The 12,841-nt window shown below is 53.7% G+C and overlaps 1 protein-coding gene across 1 annotated transcript in view; it reads right to left on the bottom strand.

Moving 5' to 3' along the window:
* The window catches only part of ADAM12 (ADAM metallopeptidase domain 12), a 319,392-nt gene extending 309,589 nt beyond the window's left edge, over window positions 1-9,803 (bottom strand). The window contains exon 1 of the mRNA XM_062215166.1: window positions 9,716-9,803. Coding sequence (XP_062071150.1) covers window positions 9,716-9,803 — 88 coding nt within the window. The remainder of the gene's footprint in view (window positions 1-9,715) is intronic.
* Between the last annotated feature and the right edge of the window lie 3,038 nt (window positions 9,804-12,841).

Genomic DNA, 12,841 nt, shown 5'->3' with positions numbered 1-12,841 from the left:
AAGGAGATGATCCTGGGGGACCTCTGTGACGTCAAGCTGCAGAAAAACCATCAGAACTGAAAAAATGTAATAAGATAGTTACACTCGAAATCAACATGCAAGCCTCAGCAACATTCACTCATACCAAGAAAATGTCGATTAGAACTTGAAAAAAAGATAAAACTCAACAGGAAAACAAAACCCGTGAGCCGGTGCTTGCTGGAGCTGAGGTGTCCACCCCCGACTCCCTCCCCGCCATGCTCAGACCGGTCTGTTTCTGTGTGGCTTAAATGTCTCTTGTTGAATTAATATCTAAAAAATAAAAGGAAGAAAATGGCGATGCTATTCCTAATAACGACAAATCTATTGGCTACCTCCGGTATCTAGAAGCACAGCTGACGAAACAGTACAAGAACTTTGGGGAGAAAACTATTTACAACTCACTGATTAACGTTACAGAGAATAAACAGAAAAATGATCACACTCTGGATGGGAAGCCTTGTTGTCAAGAGGACGTCCATTCTCCCCCAGATTAGCCTATAAATACCCACAGAGTACCTGGCAGAAATGGGCAGAAATTCATAAACAACACTGAAGCTTCAAGACTCATCAAGATCATCTTGGAGAAGAAAGGAGAAGAGGAGGGGGCATGAGCGTCTACTGAGCTCTTGGCATGGGCTTGACTTCACATGCCCTGTGGTTTTATTTAATCCTCACCATGACCCTGCAGGGTGGACATTGTCACTGTCACCATCTCATAGACCGGGGAGACTGGGGAAGAGAAGGGCATCACTGTTCCGGGGCTAAGGGTGACCAGCCGTGCCGCCTTGCCCGGCACTGAGGAGTTCTCTGTGCTGTGGGGATGTTGGGGCTCAGCCAGGGAATGCCTGCGCACCCTAGGAGGGCTACTGACCTTCACAAGACCACACACCCTGAGTCAGTGGGTAGCAGAGGGGCTGGGGGTGCCTCACCCAGCTGACGGCAAACTCCGCTCTCGGCACCACCGCACACTGTACCAACCGACCTGAACGCTTCAGCCCTATTATCAAGTATCAGACCCTGGGGATAATACGATGCTGGAACGGGAACAATGCAATAGCCCGATCAAACATAGGACCCATCTGTACACCCATCTGTACTGGAGTTTATCAGAAAGGGGAGAGAACTCAATAAATGTTACAAGGACAACTGGTGACCTAGATGGGAAAGCAAACAGATGCTAACCTCACACCATAAATAAATTTAAACAAATCCTAGTTACCCTAAAAATGAACTGCAAAAAGTTCAATTTTAAAATTATTTTTAAAAAATCTCTTCTGGAGCTTGGAGAGAGGATTGCTTAAACCAAATTTCAAGAGAAACATGAGAGCTGATGAGAATAAGAAACAGGAGAAACAAAGCACATGGAGACACCATCACAGAGCTCAGCATCTGCAGCAATCAGGAAAATGGCAGTGCAAACCACGCAGGACTCACATCCCACCAGCAGCATTTAAAAGCCTGAAAATATCAAGCACTGACAACAGAATCTCCAACAAGTAGATAGGTGGACTGGTACAATCAAGTAGGGAAGAAACTTAGCAAAATATTTTCAAGCAGAAAATTGGTATGCTCCACAGCTCCACAGTGCACTTGTAACCAGTTCCTCAGAGCTTACACCTGTGCATAGGGAGACAGGCGCCAGGACCATTGCAATATCAAAAGAATTGGGGGTGGGGCCAGCGCTGTGGCATAGGGGGTAAAGCCACTGCCTGCAGTGCCAGCACCCCATATGGGTGCCCATTTGAGTCTCATCCGCTCCACTTCTGATCCAGCTCTGTGCTATGGCCTAGGAAAGCAGCAGAAGAAGGCCCAAGTCCTTGGGCCCCTGCACCCATGTAGGACACCCATCAACATGAATGTCTTAAAAATACGCTGATCTTTTAAAAAAGATGTATTTATTTATGTGAAAGGCAGAGTTAGAGAGAGGAGAGAGAGCTCCATCACCTAATTCCCTCCTCAAATGGCTGCAACAGCCAGGCAGAGGCCAGGAGCCTGGAACTCTATCCAGCTCTTCCATGTGAGTGGCAGGGCCCCAAGCACTTGAGCCATCTCCTACCCCTTTCCCAAGTGCACTAGCGTGGAGCTGGACGAGAAGTGGAGTAGCAGGGCTTGAACCTGCAGCCGTATGGAATGCCAGCATCCCAGGCAATGGCTTAACTGTGCCACAAAGCTGGCCCCTGTACCTAATCTTGAAATACAGCAAATCTGAATGAACAATTTCAGACACTGAACAGGGAAAGGTATGTAAACAAAGCCAGCACCCTCAGGACAGTGCACCTCCTTCAGAGAAGGCTCACGAATGGGCAGGTGCAAAGGGGGTGGCATCGCAGCCAAGGTGTCTTTACCACTTTGGATCTTTACATTTTAAAAGTTCTCCGTCACACATAGGCGAATCTGGTTGGCAAGAATGTAGGTGTGTGAACTTATTCTACGTCTTTTCCAGAACTTTGAAAACATTCACATTTTATAACAGAATGAATGATGAGCCAAACTTCTTTCCGGCCCTGTTTTTCCTGATCATATCTCAAAGTCTACTGAAATCTGGCTGAAGAAGTGATTTTCGTTTAAAATCTTTCCTAAGTATGCCTCATTTCAGGAACATATCTATGCCATAAAGCAGAGAGTGCACTTTCCTGTAACACAGACTACCTCCTAATGCAGGCTCCCAAGCAAAACAAGCAGGCAAAACCAAGTGCCCAGATCACATTCAGATTAAAGTGAGTGTAGCTCTCCTAAGGAATGCTTAAGTCTTCTCCTGGCTTTAATTACAAACACAGCAGAACACAGAACAAGGAATCCTGTCATTAAATTGCAGGCCAGTGCGTACCACGCCCTGCTGGAGTATCAACATTTCTAAGACCTCATCATCAAAACGGATGGAGGAAGCCAATGCTTCTTCCAGCCCAGGACACAGACAGAAGTCAGTTAGCCAACGAAGCTGCCCAGTTTTTTAAGCATTGCCAAGAGGCTGAGCTCTTCATGCAACCTTGGAATGACACAAAAGCTTAAAGGATAGGAAGCACCATCATGATGCTGAATTATGAGCCTTCTCTACCCCCCCTGTCAACTGGAGGCAGGGTCTATCGAGCATGAAATAAAGTACGAGGGAAAATGAGCTGGAGACATATGACGACAGAAAACGGAAGCCTGTCAGAGAGCGTGGTATGCAAGGCACACGTTTAGTGGGCGAATCAAGGTTATTTGAACTGTGTTATCTTTCTGTTGAAAACCAATTTACAATCGGCTTGCTGTAGATGGTACAGTCACGGCAAAGAAAAAGACCAAGATGCCAGGATGTTTGCCACCGTCAGGTGAAGACCTGGTCTCCAGCAGAACCTGGCCCTGCCCCTGCACACGCTCACCACCTGCAGCCATGCTTCCTCTGCTCCAGCGTGGAACAAGAGGACAAACACAGGAGGATCCCATGAGGCGTCTTCAAAAAGGCCGTGGAAAGGGCACATCTTGAAATAAACACCAAGCATGGGCTTCACTTTTTTGGCATCAAAATAAATGTATCTTTGAATTCCATCTTCCCACAAACCCGTGAAGTCCCATTGTAAGATACAGTACGTGGGGGTATCTTAGCATAGCTACTGGCACCAAAGCTCTCAGTAAGTAATTATATAATAATTATTATTATCATTAGTACTAAAAGAATGATCATAAGCAATGATGTGCTGGCATGAAAAATACTAACCAAACATATACAAAGAAACAGCCCCTAAAAACGCTCTCTTTCTTGATTATGTCCATTTCATTTCTCAAGCACCGAGGCTTGATCATTAAGGAACATACACAAACCCAGGAGTCCTTTAGCGCACGGTGTGTGGAGGCACACAGCCAGCGGCTGCAGGGCTGGCCACCCCGTTCAGAAGAAACATCTGAAAACGTGGCCACACCTGCCGTAAACATCGCAGACACTGCGAGAGCCGTCTGGCTAAGGCAGGCTTCTGGACACACACAGACACAAAACAAACAAAAAACCAAAACAAACTGGCAACGAATGAGCTCACGACAGCCCCATCCACATCGGGAAGAAATGTGCCCGGCTTCTTCAGACGATGTAGCTGCCTTAAATTTGCCCCACAGTTTCCACAGCTGCAGCAGTTATCTAATTAGGTATATGTTGACTTCGAGTTTTTATAGATTTTGAAAAGAAGGTTTTGAAACATTCAAAAATGGATTTTTTTTGTTTCCACTAGGAAGGAACAGTAGAGCCAAGTGACAAGTGAGAAAGAGCGTGGCTTTATGTGCAGCGTGGTAACGACAGCAGACTGACTTCCAAGTGTGCACAGCAGGTGCGCAGGTGTTTAAAAGTACTCCCACCTGAAACCCCACAGAAGGAATAACTGTAGTAACAATAATTTCAAGACAGAACCAGAGAGAAGACAGCAACAGGCAAGAGAAAGCAGCAAAGATTTGGAAGAAGGAGAGGATGGACAGGTGGCTACTTATGGAGGAGAGGAGAGCTGGAACCCACTGCTGCATGGGAACCTGGACAGGTGTGGGGATGGGGCACTGGGCACCTCTGCAGGCAATGCTGAAAGGCTGGCCAAGGGCAGGTAGAGCCCCAGAGCAGCACCCTAGCAGCCTCCCCTGCCCACTCTGACAGGCACGGGACATGCAAGCAGAGGGGTTCTGCAGGCAAGGACTCCATGCAGCTAGGTGAGACAGTGTAGCCAGCGTAGACTGGAAACAAAAGGAGCAAGTAGTAATTTTTCCAAGGATACACAATGGCAAGTCACAGGGCTTAATCCTTCCCCCCTGCTTACCTCACAGGGGCTCAAGCCAAGCTTAAATCTCTTTAGCAGGAGGCTGGAGGATTCTTGGAAAAATCGTCTAGACTGAGAAAGAGTTGGTGACAGAGAGAGCAAAGGCCCAGCAGTGGGTGGGTCCCTGGGCACACAGCACTGGCAGTCCGCTCTTCAATGTCCTTTACCAAGCACCTCCAGACTCTTGAAGACCATTAGAGATGAGAACAAAGAAGAAAAAGAACCCTAGAGCCAACAATGGGCATAAGATGCTGAACAAGCAACGCTTAATGCAGTCAGTCAACAGAAATCCTCTATCTACAACAAGGAACAGTATCACAGGATACCACAATAATATTAAAAGAACAAAGAATATCATAGAACAAGAAAAATTTCTTAGAAATTAAATATGTGGTAGCAGAAATTTAAAAAGTGAAGAGTTGAAAAATAAAATTAACTCTCCCAGAAAGTAGAACAAAAAGGTGACAGGATGAAAAATAGATACGACAATTAAAGGGTGAGGGTGTTTATTGCAGGTTGGGACACTCAGCAAACAGCAGTTTTGTGAAAACTGTAGTAGAATCAGTGAGGAAGAAATAATTGAAGAAAAAATACATGGAAGTGTGCTGGAACCTAGAAACATGCATTTTCAGACTGAGGGCACACTGAGTTCCCAACACAGCAACTAATGAGAGCTTGGCTAAAGTACGCCATTCCGAAATGCAAAGATATGAGTGACAAAAAAATAACACAGAAGCTTCCAGAAAGGAGAAAAATAAAAGACTACACTTAGAGGCCAGCACAGCTTCTCCACCAGCAGGCTGCAGAGACAGTGAAAAACACCTTACAAAACACTAAAGGAAACGACTTTGCCTCGCAGTGTTACACCTAAACAAACCAGCCACCGAGGATGGAATGAGTGGGCATATAAGGGAACTTCAGAGAGTTTGTGGAGAAATGGAATTAGAAGAGAACTTCAGGGCTGGTGTTGTGGCACAGGTTAGGCTGCCACTTCCAATACCAGCATCCCATGTTGGAGTGCTGGTTCGAGTCCTGGCTGCTCTGCTTCCGATCCAGCTCCCTGCTGATGGACCTGGGAAGTCAGCAGACGAAGGGCCAAGTATCTGGACTCCTGCCACCCATGTGGGAGACCCAGATGGAGCTCCTGGCTTTCACCTGGTCCAGTCCTGACTGGTGGAGCCATTGGGGAGTGAACCAACCAGCGGAAGCTCTCTCTCTCTCTCTCTGCCTTTAAATTTAAAAATCTCAAAGAAAAAGCTTCAGGGCTGGCACTGTGGCATGTGCCTGTGCCTGTGCCATCCCATAGGAGCACCAGTTTGTGCCCCAGCTGCTCCCTTTCCAATCCAGCTCCCTGCTGAAGCACCTGGGAAGGCACTGGAAGATGGCCCCGGTGCTTGGGTCCCTGCCACCCATGTGGGAGACCCAGCTGGAGCTCCTGGCCCCTGGCTTTGGCCCAGCCCAGCCCCAGCCATTGTGGGCTTTGGGAGAGTGAACCAGCAGATGGGAGATCTATCTGTCTCTTGCCCTCTTTAACTCTGCTTTGCAAATACATAAATACATCTTTTTAAAAAGATAACTTTATTTTGGTGCAAAATAATTTTGAAATCTGTGGATTGCTTTTTCAAAATTTGCATTTTCAATGAATTTTAAAGACCTCTTGTATTATTATTTTGCTAATAAAAATAAAATTGGCTGGCTCAGTCTTTTGCCTCTTGTGCCTCATTATTATGCAGAATACAGAGGTACAGCAGCCATGGTGAGCCCTTGAGGCAGTACACATAAATGCAGAGGTCAACATCTAAGGATGGAAGATGCAAACAAAACGTGCACTTGGGTTCCTGACCACACCACTGACCTGCTATGCCAGTAAAACCAGCTATGGCCCGGGAACAGGAGGATAAGTTCGTAGTAAAGTGGAGGTTGTGTGGTAAGAGAAACCAAAGTGCTCCTCTACTCACTGTACAGAATTCCTCACTTCTGGCCACAAAACACACAGGGATTTCTCCCACCAATAACCACTCCTCAGTGAACACCGGCTGGGTGATCGAGCACCATCAGGCCCACAGGGCCGGCCCTGCTCGGATGCCAATCCACCGGCCGTGAACTGGGCCACCCACAACCCTCTCCTCGGGTTCAGTTAATCTGCCAGGACAGCTAACAGAACTGAGAACATGAACAAAGGCTACAGAGGAGCAGCCAGTGGGAAGAGATGTGCAGGGCAAAGAACGTGGGGAGGGGAGAGAGGAGCCTGCAGCCCTTCTGGGTCCGACACCCAGCACTGTATGGCTGTGTTAGGACCGGGAGGATGACGACGCAGCGGGGTGGGCTAAGCTGCCACTTGTAATGCCAGGCTAGCATCCCACCCCAGAGGCCAGCTGGAGCCCCTGCTGCTCCACTTCAGGTCCAGCTTCCTGCCAGTGTCTCTGGGAAGGCAGCAGTGATGGGCAGAGTATGTGGGCCTTTACCAACCCTGTGGGAGACCCACATGGAGTCCTGGTTTCGGCTTGGCTCAATGCTGGCTGTTGAGGCCGTTTGGAGAGTGAACCAATGGATGAAATCAATCCATCAATTTCTTGTCACTATGCCTTTTTAAAAAAAGGTTTATTTATTTATTTATTTGAAAGAGTTACACAGAGAGAGGAGAGGCAGAGAGAGGTCTTCCATCCGATGGTTCACTCCCCATTTGGCCGCAACGGCAGGAGCTGTGCTGATCCAAAGCCAGGAGCCAGGAGTTTCTTCCGGGTCTCCCACACAGGTGCAGGGTCCCAAGGACTTGGGCCATCTTTCACTGCTTTCCCAGGCCATAGCAGAGAGCTGGATCGGAAGTGGAGCAGCTGGGACTAAAACCAGCGCTCATATGGGATGCTGGTGCTTCAGGCAGGGGTGTTAACCCACTGTGCCACAGTGCTGGCCCCACTATGCCTTTCTAATTAATTAATTTTTACAAAGACTGGGAGAGGAATGATTGGAACTGGATGATTTGGGAGCAGAGGGCTTAGGACCCAGGGTCCTGTTTGGGACCTGTTAGGGCTGAGTTGTCGCAGAAGGTACCATGTAGGGGAACAGACAAAGCTGGAGACAAACCCGGGATATTCTCCCTTCACAAGTAAAATTCCCCTTTTTATCTTGCCAGCATGAACAAATGTCTCATATTTTTGGACTTTTCAACAACTTCAATGGTGTGTGACTTGGGACACTGATTAAGATCTGGTATTGGGAGTCCAGGGGTGAACAAGCAGTAGCCCCTGAACTATTACAATGTGGAACCCACTGGAGGTGTGCAGGCCTCGTTGACTTCCTACTGGGTAGTGTGTACCCTAGGACCCCCCCCCCCCAATCTGTAATCATAAAGTAAGAGCTCCTAGGGGCCGGTGCTGTGGCCCAGAGGGTTAAGCCTCTACCTGTGATGCCTGCATCCCATATAAGCACCAGTTCATGTCCTGGACGCTCCACTTCCAATCCAGCTCCCTGCTGATGGCCTGGACAAGCAGCAGAAAACGGCCCGAGTGCATGGGCCCCTGCACCCACGCGGGAGACGGGAGGAAGCTCCTGGCTCCTGGCTTCAGATCAGCCCAGCTCTGACTTACGGCTGTTTGGAGAGTGAACCAGCAGGTGCAAGACCTCTCCCTCTCTAACTCTGCCTCTCAAATATTTTTTAAAAAAATAAAGTCATAAGCCCCCTCCTCCAAGAAACGGCTTCCCGTTACTAGCCTAACTCGACAGTTTCCTCTACACGAATATTGTCCCAGCTCAGCAGATTTCTTATGTGTAAGCCGTCCTCGGGCACACTTGGGGCTTTCGGCTTTATCAAAGTCCTTTCTCAATAACCACCCAAGGGGACTAACTTGTACGCAGTCTCTGAAAACCCTCAGGCGACTATGATTTCCACTTGTCTTTATGTGGTCGGCAGTATTCTATCTCCGCCTTCCGTTTGCTTCTTCCTAGCCTTGTACAACACCTTCAAACCATCAGCTCCCGGATGGGCCTTTATTGTTTCAGCCACACAAGGTAGGCACGGTGCGGGGTGGAGGGTAGCAGTGGCGAATGCAAAGTGAACCAACAACGCGGCGAGGGCTCCTGATGGAGGCGGTTTGCGGGAGAGAAATCAGAAATGCAGACTTGGAGGCCCAGGCTCGGCGTCCTCGGCGGACCGACAGCGCCCCTGGCGGCGGAGCGCCGGCGGCGAGCAGGGAAAGCCCCCGAATTTTTACAAAGGCACCTGCTGGGCGAGCCCTCGTTACGCAAACGGGATCCGCAGGTGCCCGGCTGCACGGGGATTCCACGCGGGAACACCCACGTCTGCGAAGCAGCTGTGACACCCGCGCGCCGGCTTCCCTCCGAAAGGAGCTCTCGCGGCGCACGCGGCTGGGAAGCGGCGGTTTCCGGCCGAGAACCCGAGCCGCGAGGGGCGCGAGAATTCCGCTCAGGGGTCCGGCGGCCGCCGGCGCCCAGGCATGGACCGGCGGCGGGGCGGGGGCCCGGGGCTCGGGCGCAGACGGGAGGCGGCGGCGGATCCAGCGAGCGCAGCGGGCACACCTGCGGGAGAAGGCGCGGGGCCGCCGCGCGCCCCCCAGGTGTCGCAGGTGGCGAAGCCAGAGCGGCAGGGAAACTTCTGGGCGGGGAGCGACCCCGGGGCCGGGGCGGCCCGGAGGGGCAGTGTCGGTGAGACCACTTGGAGCGCACGGTTCCCGGCGACACGTGTACCTGTCAAGCTCCGCAGCGAGATCCCGGCGAACGTCACCCAAGAGGGGTCGTCCGAACCGGGACGGGGGCCTCCAGGAAGGGGGCCGGGGTCATTGGGCGCACGCGCCCCGGGGCCGCTCCGATGCGCCCGGGGACTCCGCCTCTCTCTCCGGGCAGCCTGGGCGCTCGGCACCCCGGCGGACGTGCAGGGGGGGAACCGCCTGGGCTCCGGGACTTACCTCGGGCCGCGCGGGGCGCGAGCAGAGCCCCGGCCAGGGCGAGCAGGAGGGCGCGCGCGGGGGGCGCGGGCGGCGGGCGCGGGGCCATCGTGGCCGGCCTTCGGCGCAGCAGCAGCAGCTCCGGGGCCCGGCGGCGAGCGCCGCAGCATCCCACGCGGGCGCCGGGCTGGGGCCGGGCGTCGCCCCGAGGGCTCTCCCGCCGCGGCGAGTCGGCTCGGAGCCCGCGCGCAGCGCCCGCGCCGCGGAGCCGCCGGCCTAGCCGCTCATTTTCTTACAAGTTCGCCCCGCGCGTGTGAGCGCGCGCGCGCGCGGCGCTGGCACGGCCGGGCCTGACCGTTGCCACGAGTGAGCCAACTGTCCGAGTTGGCCCGGGGACGAGGGAGCTCGCCGGGGAGAGGAGGCCGGCCTGTGCAACGGACCCGCGGCCAGCAGTCCCCGCTCTCATTACCACGGAACAAATTATCGGCTTCCCCAGCACCCCGCCCGCCGGCGGCGTCCCGCGGGTCCTAGAGACCGCGCAGGGCCCCCGCCCGCCGGGGTCCCGCCCAGCGCCGCCGCTCGCCCACCCCCGGGGCGGCTCGGGCCAGGGCGCCTCCCGGGGCGCGCGCGCCGGCGGCACAGACGTGGCTCGGTGGCGGCGCGGGCGCTCGGAGCGCACACATCCCCGCCCCGGGATGATGTGGCCGCGGGGCCCCGGGCGCCCGGCTGCCAAGAGCACACGCGGCGGCGCGGTCCAGCTTTCCAGGCTGGGCTGGAAATGATGACTCGGCGGCTGCGCGCCGGGGAGCGGCGGCCCGCGGCCCCCAGACGGCCCCCAGGCGCGGAGACGCGAGCCCTCGGGCCCCGGGCGCGGTGGCCGCGCAGCCTCGGGCTTCATGTTGGAGGATGGGCGCGCATTTCTTTGCCGTGGCCTGGGTGGACTCATGGCAAAGTTTCCCAAACTTTCCCTGTCCTGGTTGGGCTTGTTATAAGAATACAGATTCCCAGGCGCCCTCCGCGCCTTTGGAAGGAGACTCTCCGGGCCTGGGGCCGGGCGGCACCGCGTACACACGCCAAAGCGAGCTCCGGACCCTTGGCCTTCTAATCCCACGCCTCGCCGTCGGGGCCTCGGTGTTGGCAGCCTTACTTGCTGCCCGCCCCGGGGCTCCGTCCGTGCCCGCAGCGAGGGGGTGCACACGCAGGGTGGTTGGCACCAGCCCTGTGGGGCGCTACCGCGACCCCCAGCCTTGGAGGCTTGTTAACTGGTGCGGGCTGAAGAGGGCTGCACCCCGTCCAGACCGCTTAACACACAGTCTCCCAGGAGCGCGCCTCGGCAGTCCCAGGTGTAGGTTGGTGCTGAGCTGGGTGGGGGTGGGGAGACACCTGGGGCAATGCCGGCCTGGGCCCGCCCCTCCTGGAGCCCACTTCCTTCCTGCTGGAAGCTGGGTTTTCCCGCTCCAGGGGGGTCTGTAGGGTCGCCCCTCAACAAGACCTAGGACTTGGCTCTTGGGCCCCTTCGGCTCCTAGCAGATCCAGCCCTGCTACTCACTGGCGTTGCACCTCCCTCCTCACTCAGAATCATGGGTAGACTGGAGAAATGCCTCGGGCCATCAAGGACCTTCCTGCCCGCTAGGGCAAAGAGGCAAATCGCCATCATTCACAGAACGAGCTGGCTGGTGACCCCTTCTACTCTGGCGTTGCTAGCTGTTATTTGTCCCACACTTCCTGGAGGCTGAGGGGGTGCTCAGGTGCTTCCCCCACCCCCTGCACGGCCTGAACACCCAAAGGATGAACCCACAGCGCCCAAAAGGGGTTTTCCCATCAGAAGCCAGCCCCTGGTCTGCGTGCAGATTCGCTCTGGTCTTTAACCCTGCGTCCTGGGCTTCAGCTTTCCTGTCTACTGAGAGTTACGCACGCGCAGGCACACGCGGTGTTGTGAGCCTCGCTCAGCCTGTGGGAAGCCAGTCTGTACTCCAAGCCCTGCAGTGCGTCAGAGGTCCAGGCCCCTGGCTTTGCTTTGGAGATGCTGCTGAGCCGGCCCTAGGTGATTCAGACATGTGGGCCTTACAACTCTGAAAGGCCGAGCCAGAGAATTCAGCATTGTTTCCTTTGAGGTCAGTGGGACAGACTTCTTTCCGCAGAGCCCAGCTGCGGGCCTCTTGCGTCATCCGGACTGCAGAAACGGCTCACTCAGGCCGGCCCTCAGAAGCCTGCGCCAGGGGCACCGGGCACTTTCTCAACTGTCTGTTTCTTTTTGCTCTTTAATAGTCAGCTGTTACCTTTGACTATCGATGTCCAATTCAAAAATAAAACTCTCAAAGTTGCACAACTTTCTCCCAGAGGCTCAAGGTGCTCCAAGACAGCCCTTGGTTCATTTCTGACCAAAAAAGACCCAACAGCCATTGCAGAAAACAAAACCAAAAACTAGAAAGGAAAGGGAAAGGTATTCCTAGCCCCAGGGCCCGGTTTCCCAGCCCTGTAATTCGCCATCTCTCTGAAGCCAGGAGCTGGGCTGAGCCTCTGGGCACCGGGACTGCGTGCAGGTCGTTCCGGCCAGCTGGGCGAAATGTCAGTCCAGCAGATGGTCTTCCTTGGAGGGGACTCCCGCCTCCTCCTCCACAGGAAATGGAGGCTGACATCGCATTCAATTCTGGATTGTTAGGTAATGGTGTGGGGTCAGGGGCCAGGGCCCGCTCGTTAAAATTTCAGAGAGACAGCTTGTTGTCTCTTCCTTTCTGGAAGAACTGAGCTTTGCAGTACGGTTTCCTGTGTGCTATTTCTGTGTCACAGCCCCGGCATTCACGATGAACAGGGCACTTATTTCCTACCCTCGCTCGCTTGCAGCCTGATCCGCCGTGAGCGCGAGCCGACGAGACACCGAGCCACGTTTTCCCGAGCCAGGCTTTCGCGGAGGAATTCTGCGGGATGTGCAGGCTCAGCCTCCCGCAGCTCTGCCCGGCAAAGGGACCGCAGACACAGCTCACGAACAGCTTTTCTCTCTCCAAGCACAGTTCCCAAGGCTTGCTGCAAAAATCAACAAACACAGGCGCTCTGTGATTAAGATTCTTGGAAATCTTTTTAACTCCCTCTCTTGGGGAGATGGAAACTCCTGCTCCTCTTAGCCTGCAGCAACATGTGGTCCATTTT

The sequence above is a fragment of the Lepus europaeus genome, chromosome 17 (assembly GCF_033115175.1).
Source record: "Lepus europaeus isolate LE1 chromosome 17, mLepTim1.pri, whole genome shotgun sequence".
NCBI classification, from domain to species: Eukaryota; Metazoa; Chordata; class Mammalia; order Lagomorpha; family Leporidae; genus Lepus; species Lepus europaeus.
The sequence above is the reverse complement of the archived record's forward strand: the minus strand, read 5'-3'. Positions and strand labels throughout refer to the sequence as shown.